The sequence below is a fragment of the Prionailurus bengalensis genome, chromosome A1, assembly GCF_016509475.1.
Source record: "Prionailurus bengalensis isolate Pbe53 chromosome A1, Fcat_Pben_1.1_paternal_pri, whole genome shotgun sequence".
Classification (NCBI taxonomy): Eukaryota; Metazoa; Chordata; class Mammalia; order Carnivora; family Felidae; genus Prionailurus; species Prionailurus bengalensis.
The window spans coordinates 122,604,492-122,621,722 of record NC_057343.1 but is presented as its reverse complement, the minus strand read 5'-3'; the positions used below and the strand labels follow the sequence as shown (position 1 = coordinate 122,621,722).

Here is a 17,231-nt window from a genome sequence, read left to right as displayed (position 1 = left end):
GTATGGAATTTTTGAGGGTTAGTTGATGAAAAGTTTGAAATTTAGATTGATTGTTGCAATGCTTATACAAGTATGTGATTATACTGACAAAAACAATGAACTATAAACTTCAAATGAGGAAATTGTACAGTATGTAATTTTATATCTAAAAAAATCCATAAACACATTTTTAGGCATCTCAGATGACTCCAAGTTCTGATATGTGAGGTGACCCACAAAGACCAGGGGAGTTGTGTAACAGAGGTAGATCCATAGACCTGGAGCTTGGAAATGGTCGGGGCTAGATCCATCAATGTACAGGCCCATTTGAGTCCTTCCATGAGAAGAAAAATACAGAAACCAGTAACCACTTTCTGCTTCCAGGGAGATGACGGTTCTCTATTAGTACCTTACTCACATTCTGAAGATTCTACTCCAAGTTAGACTGTTGTCTTTCTAGCTGGCCCATACATGGTAGAGTTAGTTGAAAAGGATGTGCTCATTTTGTCTTGTTTTGCTTCTGCCGTGCAGTTTTTGAAGAGCCTGAAGATCCAAGCAACAGGTCGTTTTTCTCTGAAATTATCTCTTCGATTTCGGATGTGAAGTTCAGCCACAGTGGGAGATATATCATGACCAGAGACTATCTGACCGTTAAAGTCTGGGATCTCAACATGGAAAACCGCCCCATTGAAACTTACCAGGTACGGACCACCACCCACCCATAGTTCCATAAGGCACTTCCTTTGTGGACCTCCAAGTCAGCTTCTGCCTACAAAGGCTTACAGTACACAAGAGTAAAAGACAGTACATCATCATAAATTCCATCAAATGGTCCAGCCTGCAATTGCTATAGGATTTAGACAAGGGTACAGAAGGAGGAGCTTGGATTCAATTTAACCCGTATCTACTGACCATTTAAATGTGGGATGGATACTGCAGATACAGAGGTGAACAAGACAGACACGGTCCTGCTCTCTTTGAGCTGACTGTGTGATGGGGAAGCCAGGTGATGAACAGGGAACTGAGTAGGCTGTGATGCAAGAGATGGTACTGTGTGCATGGGAGCACACACAAGGAGGGTCAGTCTGGCAAAAAGAAACCCTAAGGCTGAGTCTTCAATGACAGGAGCTAGCCAGAAAAATCATATTGTTAGAAGGATAGTATGTTCATAGCTGGTGTGTTCAGAAAGTTCTTCTGCCCATGTTCTGTATTCAAGATATCAAGAAGTCTAGAAATCTAGGCCCTGGTAAAGAACATTAGGTTATTTTGCCTTCAGGCTGAGTACAATGGAAAACCATTAAAAGGTTTTGGAGGAAATGATGGAAGTTGGGGCTCTGGAATTGGCAGCATGCGGATAGAGGGAGAGGCAGGAGGAGAGTCTGTGAGTTTCGCTTGCTGATTCAATATGAAGAGAAGAGCAACCAAGAAGTGTACAGGTTTTTGGCTTAAGCATTGGCTAAATGGTTGTAGGTTTATGGACCAAGGGAACAAAGGAGAAGGCAGTGTGCAGTGTTTAGAATGGCTTTTTCTTAGAAGAGGAAGACCAGGTTTTGAGGTAGAAAGCATTTGAGGAAGTTCATTTCAGGTAAGAGCACAATGGAAGCAAAGACCAAGAGGCAGGAATAAACTGGTCTTTTTAAAGATATTTTGGGTTAGATTAAAAGAAGTACAAAAATTCTAGACAGGGATTTAACTTACCTATTTTTCTTGAAACATAATTCACATACCCTAATAGCCATCCTTTCGAAGTCTATGTGAGTGTATTCACAAAGTTGTGGAACCCTCACCACTATCCCATTCCAGAACATTTTCATCATTGACCAGCACATTCTGGCTATGCTAGGGAGGAGAGCCTATAGGGGGACATAGTAGCAAACACAACAGTAAAGAAGTTATTGCAACATTCTGGCAAAGGCTGAGAGTAGCTCAGATGAGCTTGTGATGAATGGAAGTGGCCAAATTCTTGTAAAATCAATAGGAGTTGACAACAAATTGGATATGTGTATCTTAGCTTAAAGAAAAGAGGAGGTCAGGACCATGCCCTGGGAACCTGGTATTTACAGGTTAAGAAAAGGCAAACTAGGAGGAATGTTCTGGGAGTCAAAGAGACTATTTCAAGGAGAAGGAAACACCAACTACTAAATGCTGTTGCTAAATCAAATAGGAATGGGTAGAAAATAGGCCAATGGATATAAGTGGAGGTGAGTGGTAGTAATGAAGGTCTGATTTGCGTGGGTTTCAAGAGAGACTATAAATGGAAGATGTGAGTGCAATGAGTACAGATAACTCTTCCAAGAAATTTTAGTTTGAAGGGCAACAGAGAAATGGAGTGGCATCTGGAATGAGATATAGGCATAAGGAAAGTGTATCACAGTATACTTTATGCTGATGGGAATAAGCCAGTAGAGAAAGAATTATTCAAGCAGCTAAGTGCTGGAGGGAAGCAAGATGGAACAGGTCCACTGTAGAATTGGTCTTAGATGAGAAGATGGACAATCCATCCATCAAAGTCAGGAGGTTTGTAAATTTTGTGATGGGAACAATAGATCATTTCTTCTTATTGCTTCTATTTTCTCAAAAGAAGCAAGGTTCATTAGTTGAGTGAGAAGTATAAAACACTCATCTAAGACTGAGTTGAATACAGAAGTGTTGTAGAGTTGCTCAAGGATCCACTTGAGTACAATGGAAGGAGAGAGAAAGTCAAATTTGTTGAAGGTACATACTAAGGGTGTGATTATAATGATGGATGGACCACTAAACCTCAGGTACTAAGGAGGGAAATACTGGTGAAGAAAAGTAGGCAGGAAAATGGATTTAAAGACTTAATGGAATCAAGATAGTAAAGGGAGTGAACTAAAAAGGTAGGAGGTAGCAATAAAGTAGTACTTGTTAAACAGGTACACTTAACAGTCATGGCAAGTCTCATAATGACCAAGGAGGCAAAGGAAAAAAACCACTGAAAATGATGAGGCCAAATAACTGAGAGACCAGAAGAATGATGGCAGGGGATCTGGGTGTTACAATTGCCTCAAGGAATGTGGCAGAGGGACTCAGAACTGTTGCTGACTCTAACAAGGTAGACAGCAGGGAGTCTTCAGGGAAAGCAGGGAGCTCTTCAGAAGAGGTAAGGAATCATGGTCTGGAGCAGCAAGGAGCCCACCTACTCCACCTTGATACATATGAGCGAAAGTCCTGCTACTACTGTGGCCACAGGAGAAGCCAACCTTTCAGAAGAAATTCAGAGAGAAGATTGAGGACCCCCCAGGACTTTGACCAACTGTGAGTAACACAAGGTCCTATGAGAAGGTTTGGCGGCCAGAACTGAAGACAACATATGTAATTGAGATAGTTTGTGGTTGAAATAACCTGCCCTATATATTTGGAGTCTTACTGTCCCCTAGATCCTTCCAGACTTCAGGGCCCCACTTCACAGCAGTTACCTTCAGGTTCTCACCTTCAGCCCAGGGCTAGAGCCAACTGGAACGTCATCTTCCAACTACACAGACAAACATCTAGTGTTACGAACTCCATACCAAACAGAGGGCAATGTTGAGTAGAACCTGAGTGTGGGTGGTGTTGACAGGGGTGTAGCCTGCTGGCAAGCCTGGATTAGAGAAAACTGGATTTCGGCTCTTCAGTGGCAGGAGCAATTAGCACTTTCATTTTAGAGAAAGGCTTTAAGAACAAAGCTAGTTTTAGAACACAGTGAGCTGTGACATGGAATAATAAGCATTTTAAGAGCCTGCTTCTCAAACCAAGTTCAGCTAGTGGTAGATGTGGAAGTGTTCTTTGTCAAAGGCTATGAAATAGGTATCCTAGCACATGTATTGAAATGCAGTGTTACAAAAGTGTATTTCAACTTTACATAGCATATTTCAAAGCAATTTAAATTCATATGCTATATAAAAATGTTAATTTATCAAAGATGGTAAATAAACTCTGAATTCCTAGAACACTGTTGACAAAGACTGTGAGGGCTGGCCCATAGGGAAATAATTCCATCATCAGTTACCAATACCTTCCCTGGGGAGTGAAGTAAGTAATGTTCCTGCTGTGTATTTTCATACATGCATCAACTGATCTCAAGCATCTTTCCAGGAATAACAAATTGTAGACTTATCTGTAATTAGCTATTTTCAAGTTTTCCTACAGAACAGGGGTTGGCAAACTGTGGCTGGTGGGCCAAATCTAGCCTCCATTTGTTTCAGTACAAGAAGTTTTACTGAAACACAGCCACATCTGATCATGCATATATTGTCCTTGGTTGCTTTCACAGTACATTGGCAGAGTTGAGTGGTTGTGACAGAGACATTATAGCCCACAAACCCTAAAATACCTGCTGACTCTTCACAAGGAAGTTTGTCAACCCCTGAAATCTAAGAACCAACCAATAGAGTTGACTCTTGCTGGGCCTCACGAGCAGTCCATTAACTGTACAACACCAGACTTCCATGAGTTCATGATTTAAGAACCTCTATGTTGAGAGGTTCAGTTTAGTGTCAAGAAAGCCATACACAATAGGAACATGGACAACAAATATTTAGAACATGAAGAAAACATCAAATTGGGTGAATCTTAAGTTGTCTCTTGCTCTGTATATTAGATGTTTCTAAGGAATGTTCTTAACCTTATCTTCTCTGATGGAGGTTGGTCCATCTTGTTTGCCTCAGGTTTTTTTTCTGTTTTAGCAACACAACATAAAGATAACATACCTTCATATTCAATGTTCTTTTTCTGTAGAGGACTTGAAGCCAAAGCAGTAGGAACAGCCCAAAATTTAGCTGTTGAAGAGGAGAAAGTATTAGTTCAGACCAGATTTTCCTTCGTATCCCTCCTGACTTCTGTCTTTCAAGAACTATTTATAGTTTGGGGCAATGTGGTTCCTCCTAATGGATCCACACTTCCAAACCACCCATGGTTTGATATGTTCATAAAGAAGAGTATAGGCTGAACCAAAAAAATTTTTCAGTAATTACAGTGAAATACTTTTCTAACACTAATTACAGTGAAAATAATCATCTATCCCCTTCTTAGAGGCTTTACAGTTACCAACCATTGTAGGATTCTGAGAAGTTCTGTATCATAGAAACTGCTTAACCATGTGTTTTCAAAACCAGTTTCTCTGTTCTCAGAACACTCCGCATCCATGTCTTCTCTGCAAAGTGCTCCATACCACATCAGAAGAATGAGTAGCATGGAGACAAGGCTGAAAATAAGGAGCTATTTGGCTCAAATTTTTCTCCAAAAAGTAGGAAAACTAGAGTATAGGCATGTCTCATTTTATCGCACTTCCCAGATACTGCCTTTAAAAAATTTTTAAGGCTTGTTTTAGCCCCACATTGACCAAGTCTACCAGTGCCATTTTTCCAACACATTTGCTCATTTCACATCTCTGTGTCATGTTTACCATCTCCAAGCTTTATCATATGTTATGATGATTTGTGCTGCATGATCTTTGGCATTACTATCATAATTGTTTTGGGGTGCCACAAACTGTGCCCATGTAAGATGGTGAGCTTAATGAATATATGATGTGTGTGTGTGTGTGTGTTTACCTGTCAGCCTTTCCCCATATATCTGCTTCTCTTCTGGCCTCTATATTCCTTGGACACAACAATGTTGAAATTAGGCCAGGCAATAACCCTCCAATGGCTTCAAAGTGTTCATACAAAAGGAAAAGTCCCACATCTCTCACTTTCAGTCATAAACTAGAAACGATTAAGCACAGCAAGGAAGCTGTGCAAAAAGCAAGGTAGGCTGAAAGGTAGGCCTGTTACACAAAACAGTTTGCCAGGGTGTGACTGTTGAAGGAAAAGTACTTGAAGGGAATTAAAAGTGCTACTCCAGCAAACACATGAGTGGTCCGGAGAGAAAAATGAAACCAGGCCCAACATCCCCTTAAGCCAAAGTATAATCCAGAGCAAGGCTCTAACTCTCTTCAATGTTGTCAAGGGTGAGAGAGATTAGGAAGGTGCAGAAGAAAAGATTGAGAGGTTGGTTCAGGAGGTTTAAGGAAGGAAGCCAGCTACAGAACACCAAAGTACATCTGAAGCAGCCAGTGCTGATATAGAAGCGACAGCAAGTTATCCAGAAGATCCAGGCATGATAATTCATGAAGATGGCTGCACCAAGCATCATATTTTCAATGTAGAAGAAACAACCTTCTTTGGAAAAAGATGCTATCAAGGAGTTTTATAGCTAGAGAGGAGAAGTCAGTACCTGGCAACAAAGCGTCAAAGGACAGGCTGACTTTCTTGTTAGGAGCAAATGCAGTGGGTGACTAAGTTGAATCCAGAGCTCATTTACCATTCTGAAAATCCTAAGGCCCTTAAGAAATATGCTATATATACTCACCTGTGCTCTACAAATGGGACAACAAAGCCTGGGTGACAGCACGCTCTCTGTTTACAACGTGGTTTACTGAGTGTTTTTAGCCCACTGTTGAGACCTACTGTTCAGAAAAAAAGATTCCTTTAAAAGTATTATTGCTCATTGACAGTGTACCCTATCTCCCAAAAGCTCTGATGTAGATGGACAGTGAGATTAATGTTGTTCTCATATATAGTAACACAAATTTAGACTCTCACACACAGCTGATAAAGCAGCAGGAGGGTTTGAAAGGGTTGACTCCAATTTTGACTTTCAAGTCTTATTATTGAAGAAATACATTTTATAGGGCTATAGCTGTCCTAGGTAAGTGATTCCTCTGATGGATGCAGGCAAAGTAAATGCAAAGCCTTCTGGAAAGAATCTAACATAGTATATGCCATTCAGAGCATATGTCACTCATGGGAAGAAGCCAACACATCAGCATTCACAGGAGTTTAGAAAAAGTTATTGCAGACCTTAGGGAGGACTTTGAGGGGTTCCAGACCTCAGTGGAGAAAAATCACTGCAGATGTGATGGAAATATCAAGTGGAGCCTGAAGATGGAACTGAGTCACCATAATCTCATGATAAAACTTCAAAGGATGTGGAGTTCAAAGAACATGATTTCTTGAGATGGGATCTACTCCCAGTGAAGATGCTGGGAAGACTGTGGAAATGTCAACAAAGGATTCAGATTATCCCATAAACTTCATTGATAAAACAACAGCAGAATTTGAAAGAATTGACTCCCATTCTGACAGAAGCTCTGCTGTGAGTAAAATGCTATCAAACAGCATCACATGCTACAGAGAAATCATTTGTGAAAGAAATAGTCCATCAATATGGCAAACTTTATTGTCTTATTTTAAGAAATTGCCGCAGCCATGAACACTGAGGCAAGACCTACTACTACTAAAAGAGGACAACTCTCTGGAAATCTCATGTTTAGCATTTTTTTAGCCATTAAGTATTTATTAAGGTATATACATTGTTTTTTAGATAAGGAGATTTATTGCACACTTAATAGACTACAGTATAGTGTAATCATAACCTTCACATGCCCGAGGAAAGCAAAAAGTTTATTTAACTCACTTTGTTATGATATTCACCTTAATGCAGTGGTCTGGAACCCACAATATCTCCGAGGTGTGCCTACACTGGAACAACAAGTTTAGCTTCCATTGCCCCAGGCTTCTATTTCCTCTGTGACAAAGAACCTAGAAACAAGTCAATTACAAGTCCAGAAAAGGCATCAAAGACCTCAGTAGACAAAACTATGACGCAGAAGCTAATCCTGTCCCCCACCTGTTTTTGTAAATAAAGTTCTGTTAGAATACAACCCCACCACTCATTTGTTTATGTATTACCTATGGCTACTTTCACATTACAAGGGCTGAGCTGAGAGTTTGCAGCAAGGTCATATGGCCCACAAAGCGTAAATATTTACTCTCTGGCCCTTTATAGAAGAGGTTTGCCAAACCCTGGTCAGGATCAAGAATCAGTCCTATTTTTGCCCTCAGACTCTCTTCTGCTTCTTTGCTCAAAAGACTCCTAACAATCACTAGAGATCTTCAGCCGTACAAACAGAAATGGCCTTCTACATCAGACTTGTACCACGTCCAGGATGCCCAAAACATGGCAGGAGAAGGAATGACAATGAGTTCAGCTACAGCAGAGTTATCAAATGCCACACATGGATTCTCTTGTAACCAAAGCAGTGAAGTAGGTACCCTGACAAGGCCCAAGACTGCAAGCGGCCATTTGCAGAGTTATACTTTCACTGTCCAAATGACTCAGAGAGCTTTTCAATACCCAAAACATCTCATCAAACATGGGATGAATGACCCAACCGTGCTGAACAGTCTCATATAAAATTCACATCCAACAATTTCATGGGGCCCCAGTGCCTTCCAGCAATGCAGCATTGATTCCTAAGCCTCTCCTGCCCTTCCTCACTCTCAGCTAATAACCTTGCTTCTTAAAATGTCAACGGGAGAAATGCTACATACTTCAGGGATGCAGGCTTTACGTCAGACTTTCCTCGGCAGCTCCACCTGCATGGACATCTCCAAATGATCATACCCAAAAACACAAATGGCAACTCCATCCTTCCACTATGCTCAAGAGAAAGGTCGAGGAGCCATCTTGATTCCCCTTCTCTCGTACTTCACAGGTGCATCATCCACGAGTCCTATCAGGTCTCCCTGCAAACATGCCGGGAAAGCTCACCATTTCCCACCACTGCTCTCGCCAAATCCAAACCATCATCTGTCAGCAGGTTATAACGAACCTCCCTGCATTTGCTGGCTTACATTATCGCAACACAGCTCAGTGATCCTTTCTGTGAGGTCTCCTCACCTTTCTCAGAATAAAAGGCCCATGTGAATGTTCATCTGCCTCCACACTGGAAGAAAACGCACAAAGGGTATTGTGTTCACTGCCTAGCCCAAGCTCATAGTAGGAAGGCAATAGACATGTGTTGAGTTAAAGACACAATGAATGGTGTCCTCTAATGCCTACTACCCAATCAGTTTAGAAAAGGGGACTGTACCACCTTCTGGGCCCTTCTATAGGCCACCAGCTAATTCAGCAAAGTTTTTTAATCCACACTCACCACATAAGCAGCTCATCAATCCATCCTAATATCCCCTGGCTAAAGAGAGCCCAGCCTAGATTCAGACCTGGGCCACTGGAAGAATTAACAGCTCACATCAGAAGAAGAGGTCTTCACAGAAATAATCATTTTTAAAAATAATAACTGACCCTCTTGATTTATTTCCCCAACAGGTGCATGACTACCTCCGCAGCAAGTTGTGCTCCCTCTATGAAAATGACTGCATTTTTGATAAATTTGAGTGTGTGTGGAATGGGTCAGACAGGTAAGAAAGGCTGTGTGGCTAGGAAACCTTCCAAAAGGTGGGTCCTGTACTTGCTGAGGCCCTGGGCAACTGATCATAAGAAGGTCACAGCCAAAGGGGGATAAAAATCAGGCCCCCAGCCCTGGTAGGAGTTCACTGTATGGGTCACCAGATTTCCCTTGAGCTCAGACCTGAAATGAAGGGCACCATGTGTTGAGACCCTCGATTCTTCTTACAGGACTGGCACAGGTGAGTGTGTAACATCCACAAGAAAATCCTGTTTTACATACCAGACACCCAGAGCTACATAAACATGGCTGAAATGAGTAACACTAACAATCCACCTCCCAAGTTCCAACCTAAGTAGCTCAGATTATTGCCAAGTGTACTTTCTAGGTCGAAAATTATCCCTGACCACTTCTGGTGTACCCAGCCAAAGGCCTTGGTCATTGGTTAGCTGAATTCTAGTTGGCCTCATTTATCACATCCCCTCAAAATGATTTATTATTGTTTTAAGGCCTTTTATTTCAACCATACTTCATATTACCTTCTAATGGTTCATTTTTAGTTTGACAAATACAGATGATTCCCCGACTTCCAACATGAAGTACAGGCTACTAGGAGCTGATTTAGTTTGTTGAGGAATGCGGCGCCCACACTAGTGTTTGGAAGCACTCCATTCGGTCATGGCAAGGCACTCAGATTCGAGCTTTTTGTAAAAACAAGCTTTTCTGACCATTATTCGGCCTGCTTTGTCAGTGAGCCAAAATGTGCCTTCCACGTAGCAGGCCTGGCAAGAGTCACCACATGTCAGAGGACCCAAGTCGCAGCACCCATTTGGTATTAGGCAGAGGGAAGAGACAGCAGAGCAGCTGTGATGTAGGAACAAAAGCTCCCCAGGGGAAAGCGTTTTACATTATTTGTATATTTGTATCAATACATTGATTCATATAGAATTCACTTTTTCATTGTTGATTAATAGATGTGTCCTATTTATTACTGTTCCAATAACCTGTCTTAACCTAGACTCAGTAAGTACTTATGCATCACCCCCTCACACATCATGTTCTAGAATCCTGACCACAATCTGACAAGGTTGTTTTCATCATCCCCATTTTATAGCTGCAGAAACTGAGGCTCAGCCAGGTCAAGTAACCTTCTCCAGCTCAGGAGCTAGTATGTAGTAGAGACAAAAGTAAGAAGTTTTCAGTTTGAATCTTAAGTCAGCATTGTTTTTTCATAACATCACAGTTTCTTTCCATAACCAAGAAAATTCTTGGTTCAGATAAGGTTTAGAGTTTTAAAAACACAAAAATAAATAGGAAGGACTCTGTTTGAAAGCAGGTCAAGTGATGGTGGGGCCAGCAAATGGCAGTTCATGGAAAGCCATGAGGCCAAGTGGCTGAGTGCCAGGCCCTGGGGTTAGTTAGGCACATGTGGGCTGGAGGCCTGAGTGTGTCACTTCCTCGCAGCGTGACACTGTGCTCGTCACCTGTGCTCATGTGTAAGTCCCCCCTCGGGGATGAATGTAAGGCAAAATGAGACTGCGGTGGTCAAGCATTCTGCACCCTTCCTGATAAGGTAACAACAGCTTATTCTACTACAGAGACCAACACATTTCACAACATCCATTCCCTGGGCCAGAGTAACCAAATCTAGCCATTGATCAATTTGCCTGACACAGCTGATCCAGTTCGTAAAAACCTTTTTCCCCTGGCTGTGGCCCCATGCTCTCAGCTTCCCCCTCCCCTATGCCCTCATGCCATGTGAACACTGATGAGGTATATCCTCTCCCAGTCTAACCAGACCATCAGGGCTTCACCCAGAAATGAGGCCAAGCCAGCCTGTCCAGGGGCAGCTCCTGTGGGATGTTACTGAGGCAACATTATCGCCCTCTCACCTGTCACCAGTAAAGACTCAGTCCCTTGCATCTGGAAGGCTTTGGCAGTCACTGCTCTCAGTAAATCGTCAATACGCCTGAGGATGGAGAGGTCCTATAAAAACATGGAAGCCATCTGTGAATCCACTGGCAAGGCTCCTTTCCCCTCCCAAGTTCTTTTAAAATTTGAATTTGTTTACTCTCTTCCTGAGGGAAACCATGATGACATCCACTTTTTAGGTAACTTTTCTGGCAAGGCTAAATCGAGAGCTGGCTCTCAGCAGAGGGAGGACGCACACGGGTCAGTGCGCTATACGCTCGGGGTTTCTCCCACCATGCCGACTGACTGGGGACAGCCTTGGAGCTTGGGCAACATGGAGGCCCCACTACTACAAAGTTTCCAAAGTGTTCCTCCTGTCACCACCTTGCTCCAGCCTCACAATGCTGAGGGAGGTAGGGCTGGTATGATTAAAACCACTGGACTCATTTACAGACCCAGATAAGGGATCTATCCAACAGAATTACCAAGGAGGATTATCACAGCCCTCCACTTGCCAATCCATCAAAGAGCTTGTTGCTTTTAGTGATTCAGGACTTAGACCACAGTCACATTGTTGAGCCTGTTTGGGTTTTTGGTTTTTCATAAAACTTAGGGTGTAGCTGCCCATGATGTAACACCATTAACTCCAGAAAGACACAATGGGGATAGGTTACTGCCTTTCTCCACAGCTCTCAGTCACTCCCTATTTCCTCTCTACATTGCAGCGTCATCATGACAGGCTCCTACAACAACTTCTTCAGGATGTTCGACAGAAACACCAAGCGTGATGTCACCCTTGAGGCCTCGAGGGAAAACAGCAAACCCCGGGCTATTCTAAAACCGCGAAAAGTGTGCGTGGGGGGCAAGCGAAGAAAAGACGAGATCAGCGTTGACAGTCTGGACTTTAGCAAAAAGATCTTGCATACAGCTTGGCATCCTTCAGAAAATATTATAGCAGTGGCGGCTACAAATAACCTATATATATTCCAGGACAAGGTTAACTAGGAGGACAAGTTATTACTTAATAATCTCACATACTGAATACTAGTCAAACATGTTTTTAAATGTTTCTTTTGGTCTTCATTTGATGCATTGACATTAATTTCCCTCTGCAGAAAACAATTGGAATAGAATTAAAAAGAGTCCAACTTTCCCAGATCCCCAGTTCTAAGAGACTTTTGTCAAACCCAATAGGTTCTGAGACACTTGTGTTTAGAATTGAGAGCTGCCAGCTAATACTAATTCTCCATAGTTGACTTGAATTTCTGATGCTTTTATTGCCCGGTTTTCTCTGGTGGGTCCAGTGTTTTGTTCCTAGGTGTCTGCTGAGATAAAATGAGGTTGTCTGTAGTATTTAAAGAGAAAAGAGATAAGTTTTTTTTTAATTAAGCAATTCCATTTGATTGAAAAAAAAATCAACAAAAAAATAAACACCGTTTACTCTTAGAGACATTCTCCTTTTTTGTGTGTGAAAAATCACAAGCAGTCAGCATCCCCTGCCCCCACAGCACTTTTTATTAACAGTCTCATTTGAACCAGAGATTTATTTCATGAGGCCGCGAAGAGGACCCAGAATGAGAAGGGAGGGGACACATCACCACTGCTATACTCTTTTTCTTTGTAAGCGCCATAGAAACAGCCTGAGAATTTGGCTAGGAAACCCCATGAATGCTTCAGGGGACATAAAGAGAACACTTTCCACACAGTGCTTCTCAGAGTTAGCTTGGCAAGGCCATGTGGGGCCAGATTCCATCTGCTGCCTTGTTATGCCTGCTTTTTGTAATTTTAAATGGCTCCATATAATCCTCTACTTACATGTTGGTTGGCTTTTTCTCTTCAACCTTTTCCAGTTTATTTATTCCATTGACTTCTAAAGGCCAAGGTCTGGTTGTTTATTATCTGGCATTCTAAATGATGCAGCAGCACCACCCCTGGCTCCTGGAGAAAGGCTGGTCTGTTCCTTTTGGGTGTGTCTGCTACCCAACCCCCTCCCCCTCTTCCTGGGTTTGGTGACCAAGAGTCACAATCCATCCATCTCCACCACAGCTAGAACAAAAATGGCCCATAAAAAATGCTGATTTGTGAAGTCTAATCAAGTATTTCTAATCCACCTCAAGCTCACCATTTAGAAAAATGCACCAAAGGGCTCTCTTCCTACAAAAATGGAATATGGGAGAGTCAAGAATCTTCCACAGTACAGTGAAGTCTGCTTGAACCTATGCAGTCTGGTTCATCCTTCCCCCTCCATGTTTACCATTCAGACTTAAGTTCCAGAAGGTTCTGCAGGGCACACCTCTGGGAAAACTAAATGAATGCATAGGATTTATAAATTTGAAGGAGGAGGTGGGAGGTTCCCAGAAAGCTGGGTCTAAGCTTAGTATCTCCATACCTGTCTTGCTGACTCATTCCCCTTCTTATTCACGAATCTTCCATTTTGTGAGTTAACAAATGGCTTGAAATGAGCATTTTTATTCTAAAGAGAAAGTCTCTTTTGATTCACGTATTTATTACAAGTCCCAACTCCAAGTTTACGTTGCTTGGGGAGGCAGGAAAAAAATAGGAATCCTATTTCCATTCTAAGCTACTATCCATTTAATAACAGCTTTTTGGCAAGGTAATAGCTATCTAGAACTTAAGAGAACACCACTTTGTAAGATGCATCCCAATTTCAGAAACATTAAAATATGAGAAGTACTTCTCAAAATTGAAGGATCATGTGGATAAAAGATGTGACTTTTTTCCTCAGTGTTTCTCCTCTTCCCTCAATGAAAGCCTCTCTTCAGGCATTGTCCACAAAGTGGCCCAGGTGGAAACTGTCTGGGCAGGATTCCTGGCCTGGCTGGGACAGTGTTCTTGGAGGAGACTTTAGAGAGGATCAGAAACTTCTCCAGCTGATAGAGAATTGTCTTATCAGGATAGATAGAAGGAACAATGAGTTATTCTCCAGAGTTTACTATCAGCTTCCTTATGGCCTTCTCTCTGCTCCTCTGAGACTCATCTCCTCTTTGTACCAGGTGGGGCTTGTGAGAGATCACTGTTGCTCAAACTTAGGCATCAACCAACCTCTCTGCTATTGCTCATTTAAGTCACCTTTTTTAAAAGTAACACTTAGCCTCCTCCCAAGAAATAATGATGAAATATCCATTTTAGTGTTTTTTAGACATTAAAATAATCACATAACAAGTAATATAACAAATGTACCCAAGAAACACCTACAATCATCTTGTGAACCATGAGGAACATGTTCCAACTTTAGGACACAGAGTAACTGCTATCAGAGAATATTCGGAGGCATCAGAGAGTCCCGATGGACAATGCTTCTTCACTAACTACAGTCACCAGTGCTTCCCACAACCCATGACAGCTTTGGTCATGGTTTTGAGGGATTCACAGGCCTTCTGCAGGCTATCTGTGGATCTTCATAAAATCCCCCATGCTTAGTCCTACACCCTTGGCACATAGATCCAGAGAGTGGGAGGGATTTGCCAGAGATCTCAGAGTTAAGAGCACAGAGCAGCCACTCGAATAAAAAAGCATCAGGAAAAAAACATACAAGATTCCTGGACTGGAACAGGAGAGGAAGGCACTACAGACTAGACCTCAGGCAGCAATCACCACCACCATGTATCAGCAATGATCTGCTCTGTGCCAGGTACTGAACTAGGTATTTTACAATCCCAATTTCCTTCTGCCCCCATGCTGGGGATCTTCAACATCCACCCAATCAATCCCTGTTCCAGCTGACACTAAAAGCTACCTGAAAGCTGACTTGCCACACTGTCAACAGTGTGTTGGGTTCTAAGAGCCCTGCCCTGCCTAATAGTGCAACGGCTGCTGCTTGGTATGAGCCATCACTTTGCACTGAAGGATGGCAGCTGACTGAGGAGGAGAGGGAGTCAGAGCTTCCCAAGGCTTTATTGAAATGATCCAAATAAAACAGAGTTCCTGACATTTAAAAAGCTGCACTTGGGCAGAGATCCATGCTGTCTTATCTGGAGGTAGAAGAGGATTTTGAAGTAACAAAGAAGAAACATGTAAATGAGCATCAAGTAGTGGGGTGCACACAGGTGAGTGGGCAGTAAGGACCCATTTGCTTCTTAAATCCTTAAAGTCTGGCTCCTGTCTTCACTCTATTGGACAGCTGTGTTGGGGGGCCGGCAGGGCCTGTCGGTAAAGCATCTTTAAACTTCTCAGTGATCTCATAATTAACCATAGCAACACCTATTAACACAACCAGCATATGAAAGGCAGTCAGTTGGAACCAGGATGAAGCTAAAATTCTTTTAGCTCCATACCCAATGAAGTAAGTCATCCATCTCCAATGTATTTCTTTTCAACACTTCAGGACCCATTATCCTGAAAGTTGACCCTAAAATGGTCAATCACTGACAAGGGGGAGACCACAATTTCCCTTCCTTCAAACCAACTGGCTAATGCTCCCCTCCTACCTATTCTCCCACCCCTACGGATTCATGCTTGTCTATTCACTCTGCTGACTGCCTGCAGGGCTCAAGGGAGCCCTAGTAAGCCTAATAGCAAAGCTTTGGGGGTGACACTATAGTCCACATCCTGAGTGAGCCCTCTTCCTAATCTGACTCCATTACGGACATGTGTAGATGAGGCAGGTGTGGGGTTTTTTTTAATGTTTTTTATTTATTTTGAGAGAGAGCAAGCACACAAGTTGGGGAGGGGCAGAGAGAGAGAGAGAATCCCAAGCAGGCTCCACACTCTCAGCACAGAGCCCGACACAGGGCTCAAACTCACAAATTGTGAGATTGTGATCTGAGTTGGAATCAAGAGTCGTACACTTAAACTGACTGAGCCACTCAGGCACCCCAAGGCAGTGTGTTTTAAACAGTACCCCCAAAGATACTGCAATCACCATTTCACCGCTAGGAAACATTCACACTGCCCCCTGAGTCACTAGGTATCTGTCAGAGCTTAACCCATCCCTTCCTCCCCTATTTCTAAGTCAAGCCTCAGGAACTGCTTTCCCTTGGAATGACTTGCCTGTCATAGAAAGAATGTGGAACTGGGAAATAGGAAATGTGGATCGCGCCCCTGGCTCCACTGCAAAGTAATTAAGAAACTTCTAGAAGTCACTTAACGTGTGCATCAGTCACGTCGTCACCTGTGAAATAGTCACAAAACAATCTCTCCTCACTCACAGAATTACTGTGAGAAGCACAAGAAATTTATTTACCTATAATGGCTTGGTAAGTTTAAAGCACCATAAAAATCGTAACAGCAACAATTCTCACTATGAAGACATACTTGTAATTTCTCATTATCTTCCTTCTTTAAGCCCCTGAGATTAATGCCAGTATTATGTTCATTTTGGAAATGAGGAAATAGACTCAAGTTGTCAACGTAGCCACGGGCATATAGCCAGTAAGAGACAGAACCAGGACTCCAACTCAAGATATCTCACTCTAAAGACAGAATTCTTGAAATATTGTTTAATACATGATAGTACCTAACATTTAATGAGCCCTTCTTATTACGGGCCAGGTTGTGTTCAAAAATTTCACATCTATTAATTCATTTATGCCTGAAACTCTAGATGCTGGTACTATTATGGTTTCCATTTTACAGATAAGGAAATGGAGGCAGATTGTGTAACTTCACTAAGTTTACATAGTTCACAAGTGACAGAACCAGACATTTTGGTCAGCATTCTTATCCTGTATCTCATCTCACATTATATATACAGTTGGAAGTTACTGATTAGCAAACAAGTCCCATATTGACCCATAAGTTCATCAGTATTAATCATAAAGTGAGTGCCTGGCATGTATCATGCAGCCAGGCCCCAACAAGGGGCTGGAGTCACAGAGATAAAGCCACTCATCCCCACCCTCCAGGAGATGACAGCCGTATAGGAGCAGCATGTAATTAATTAATAATTAATAAGGAAATAGTTTATGAGGATGGATACGAAAACAACCTTTCAGACTACATGACCTCTAAGTAGAGTATTAAAGTGGTTCAGTCAACACTCAAAACACGATATGGCATTTCCAGTAGGGAGAACAACGTATGTGAGAATGGATATGGCATGGGAGCATTAAGTTGAGGTTTCTTTCATTCTGTCAGAAACACATTT

General features: G+C 42.3%; 1 protein-coding gene across 10 annotated transcripts in view; it reads left to right on the top strand.

The window, feature by feature from the left end:
* PPP2R2B (protein phosphatase 2 regulatory subunit Bbeta) overlaps positions 1–12,571 on the top strand; it is a 469,020-nt gene extending 456,449 nt beyond the window's left edge. For all 10 annotated transcript variants that reach the window (XM_043590336.1, XM_043590316.1, XM_043590347.1 and 7 more), the window contains 3 exons: positions 511–680; positions 9,136–9,227; positions 11,851–12,571. In XM_043590336.1, coding sequence (XP_043446271.1) covers positions 511–680; positions 9,136–9,227; positions 11,851–12,130 — 542 coding nt within the window. In that variant the 3' untranslated portion in view covers positions 12,131–12,571. The remainder of the gene's footprint in view (positions 1–510; positions 681–9,135; positions 9,228–11,850) is intronic.
* Positions 12,572–17,231: the final 4,660 nt, after the last annotated feature.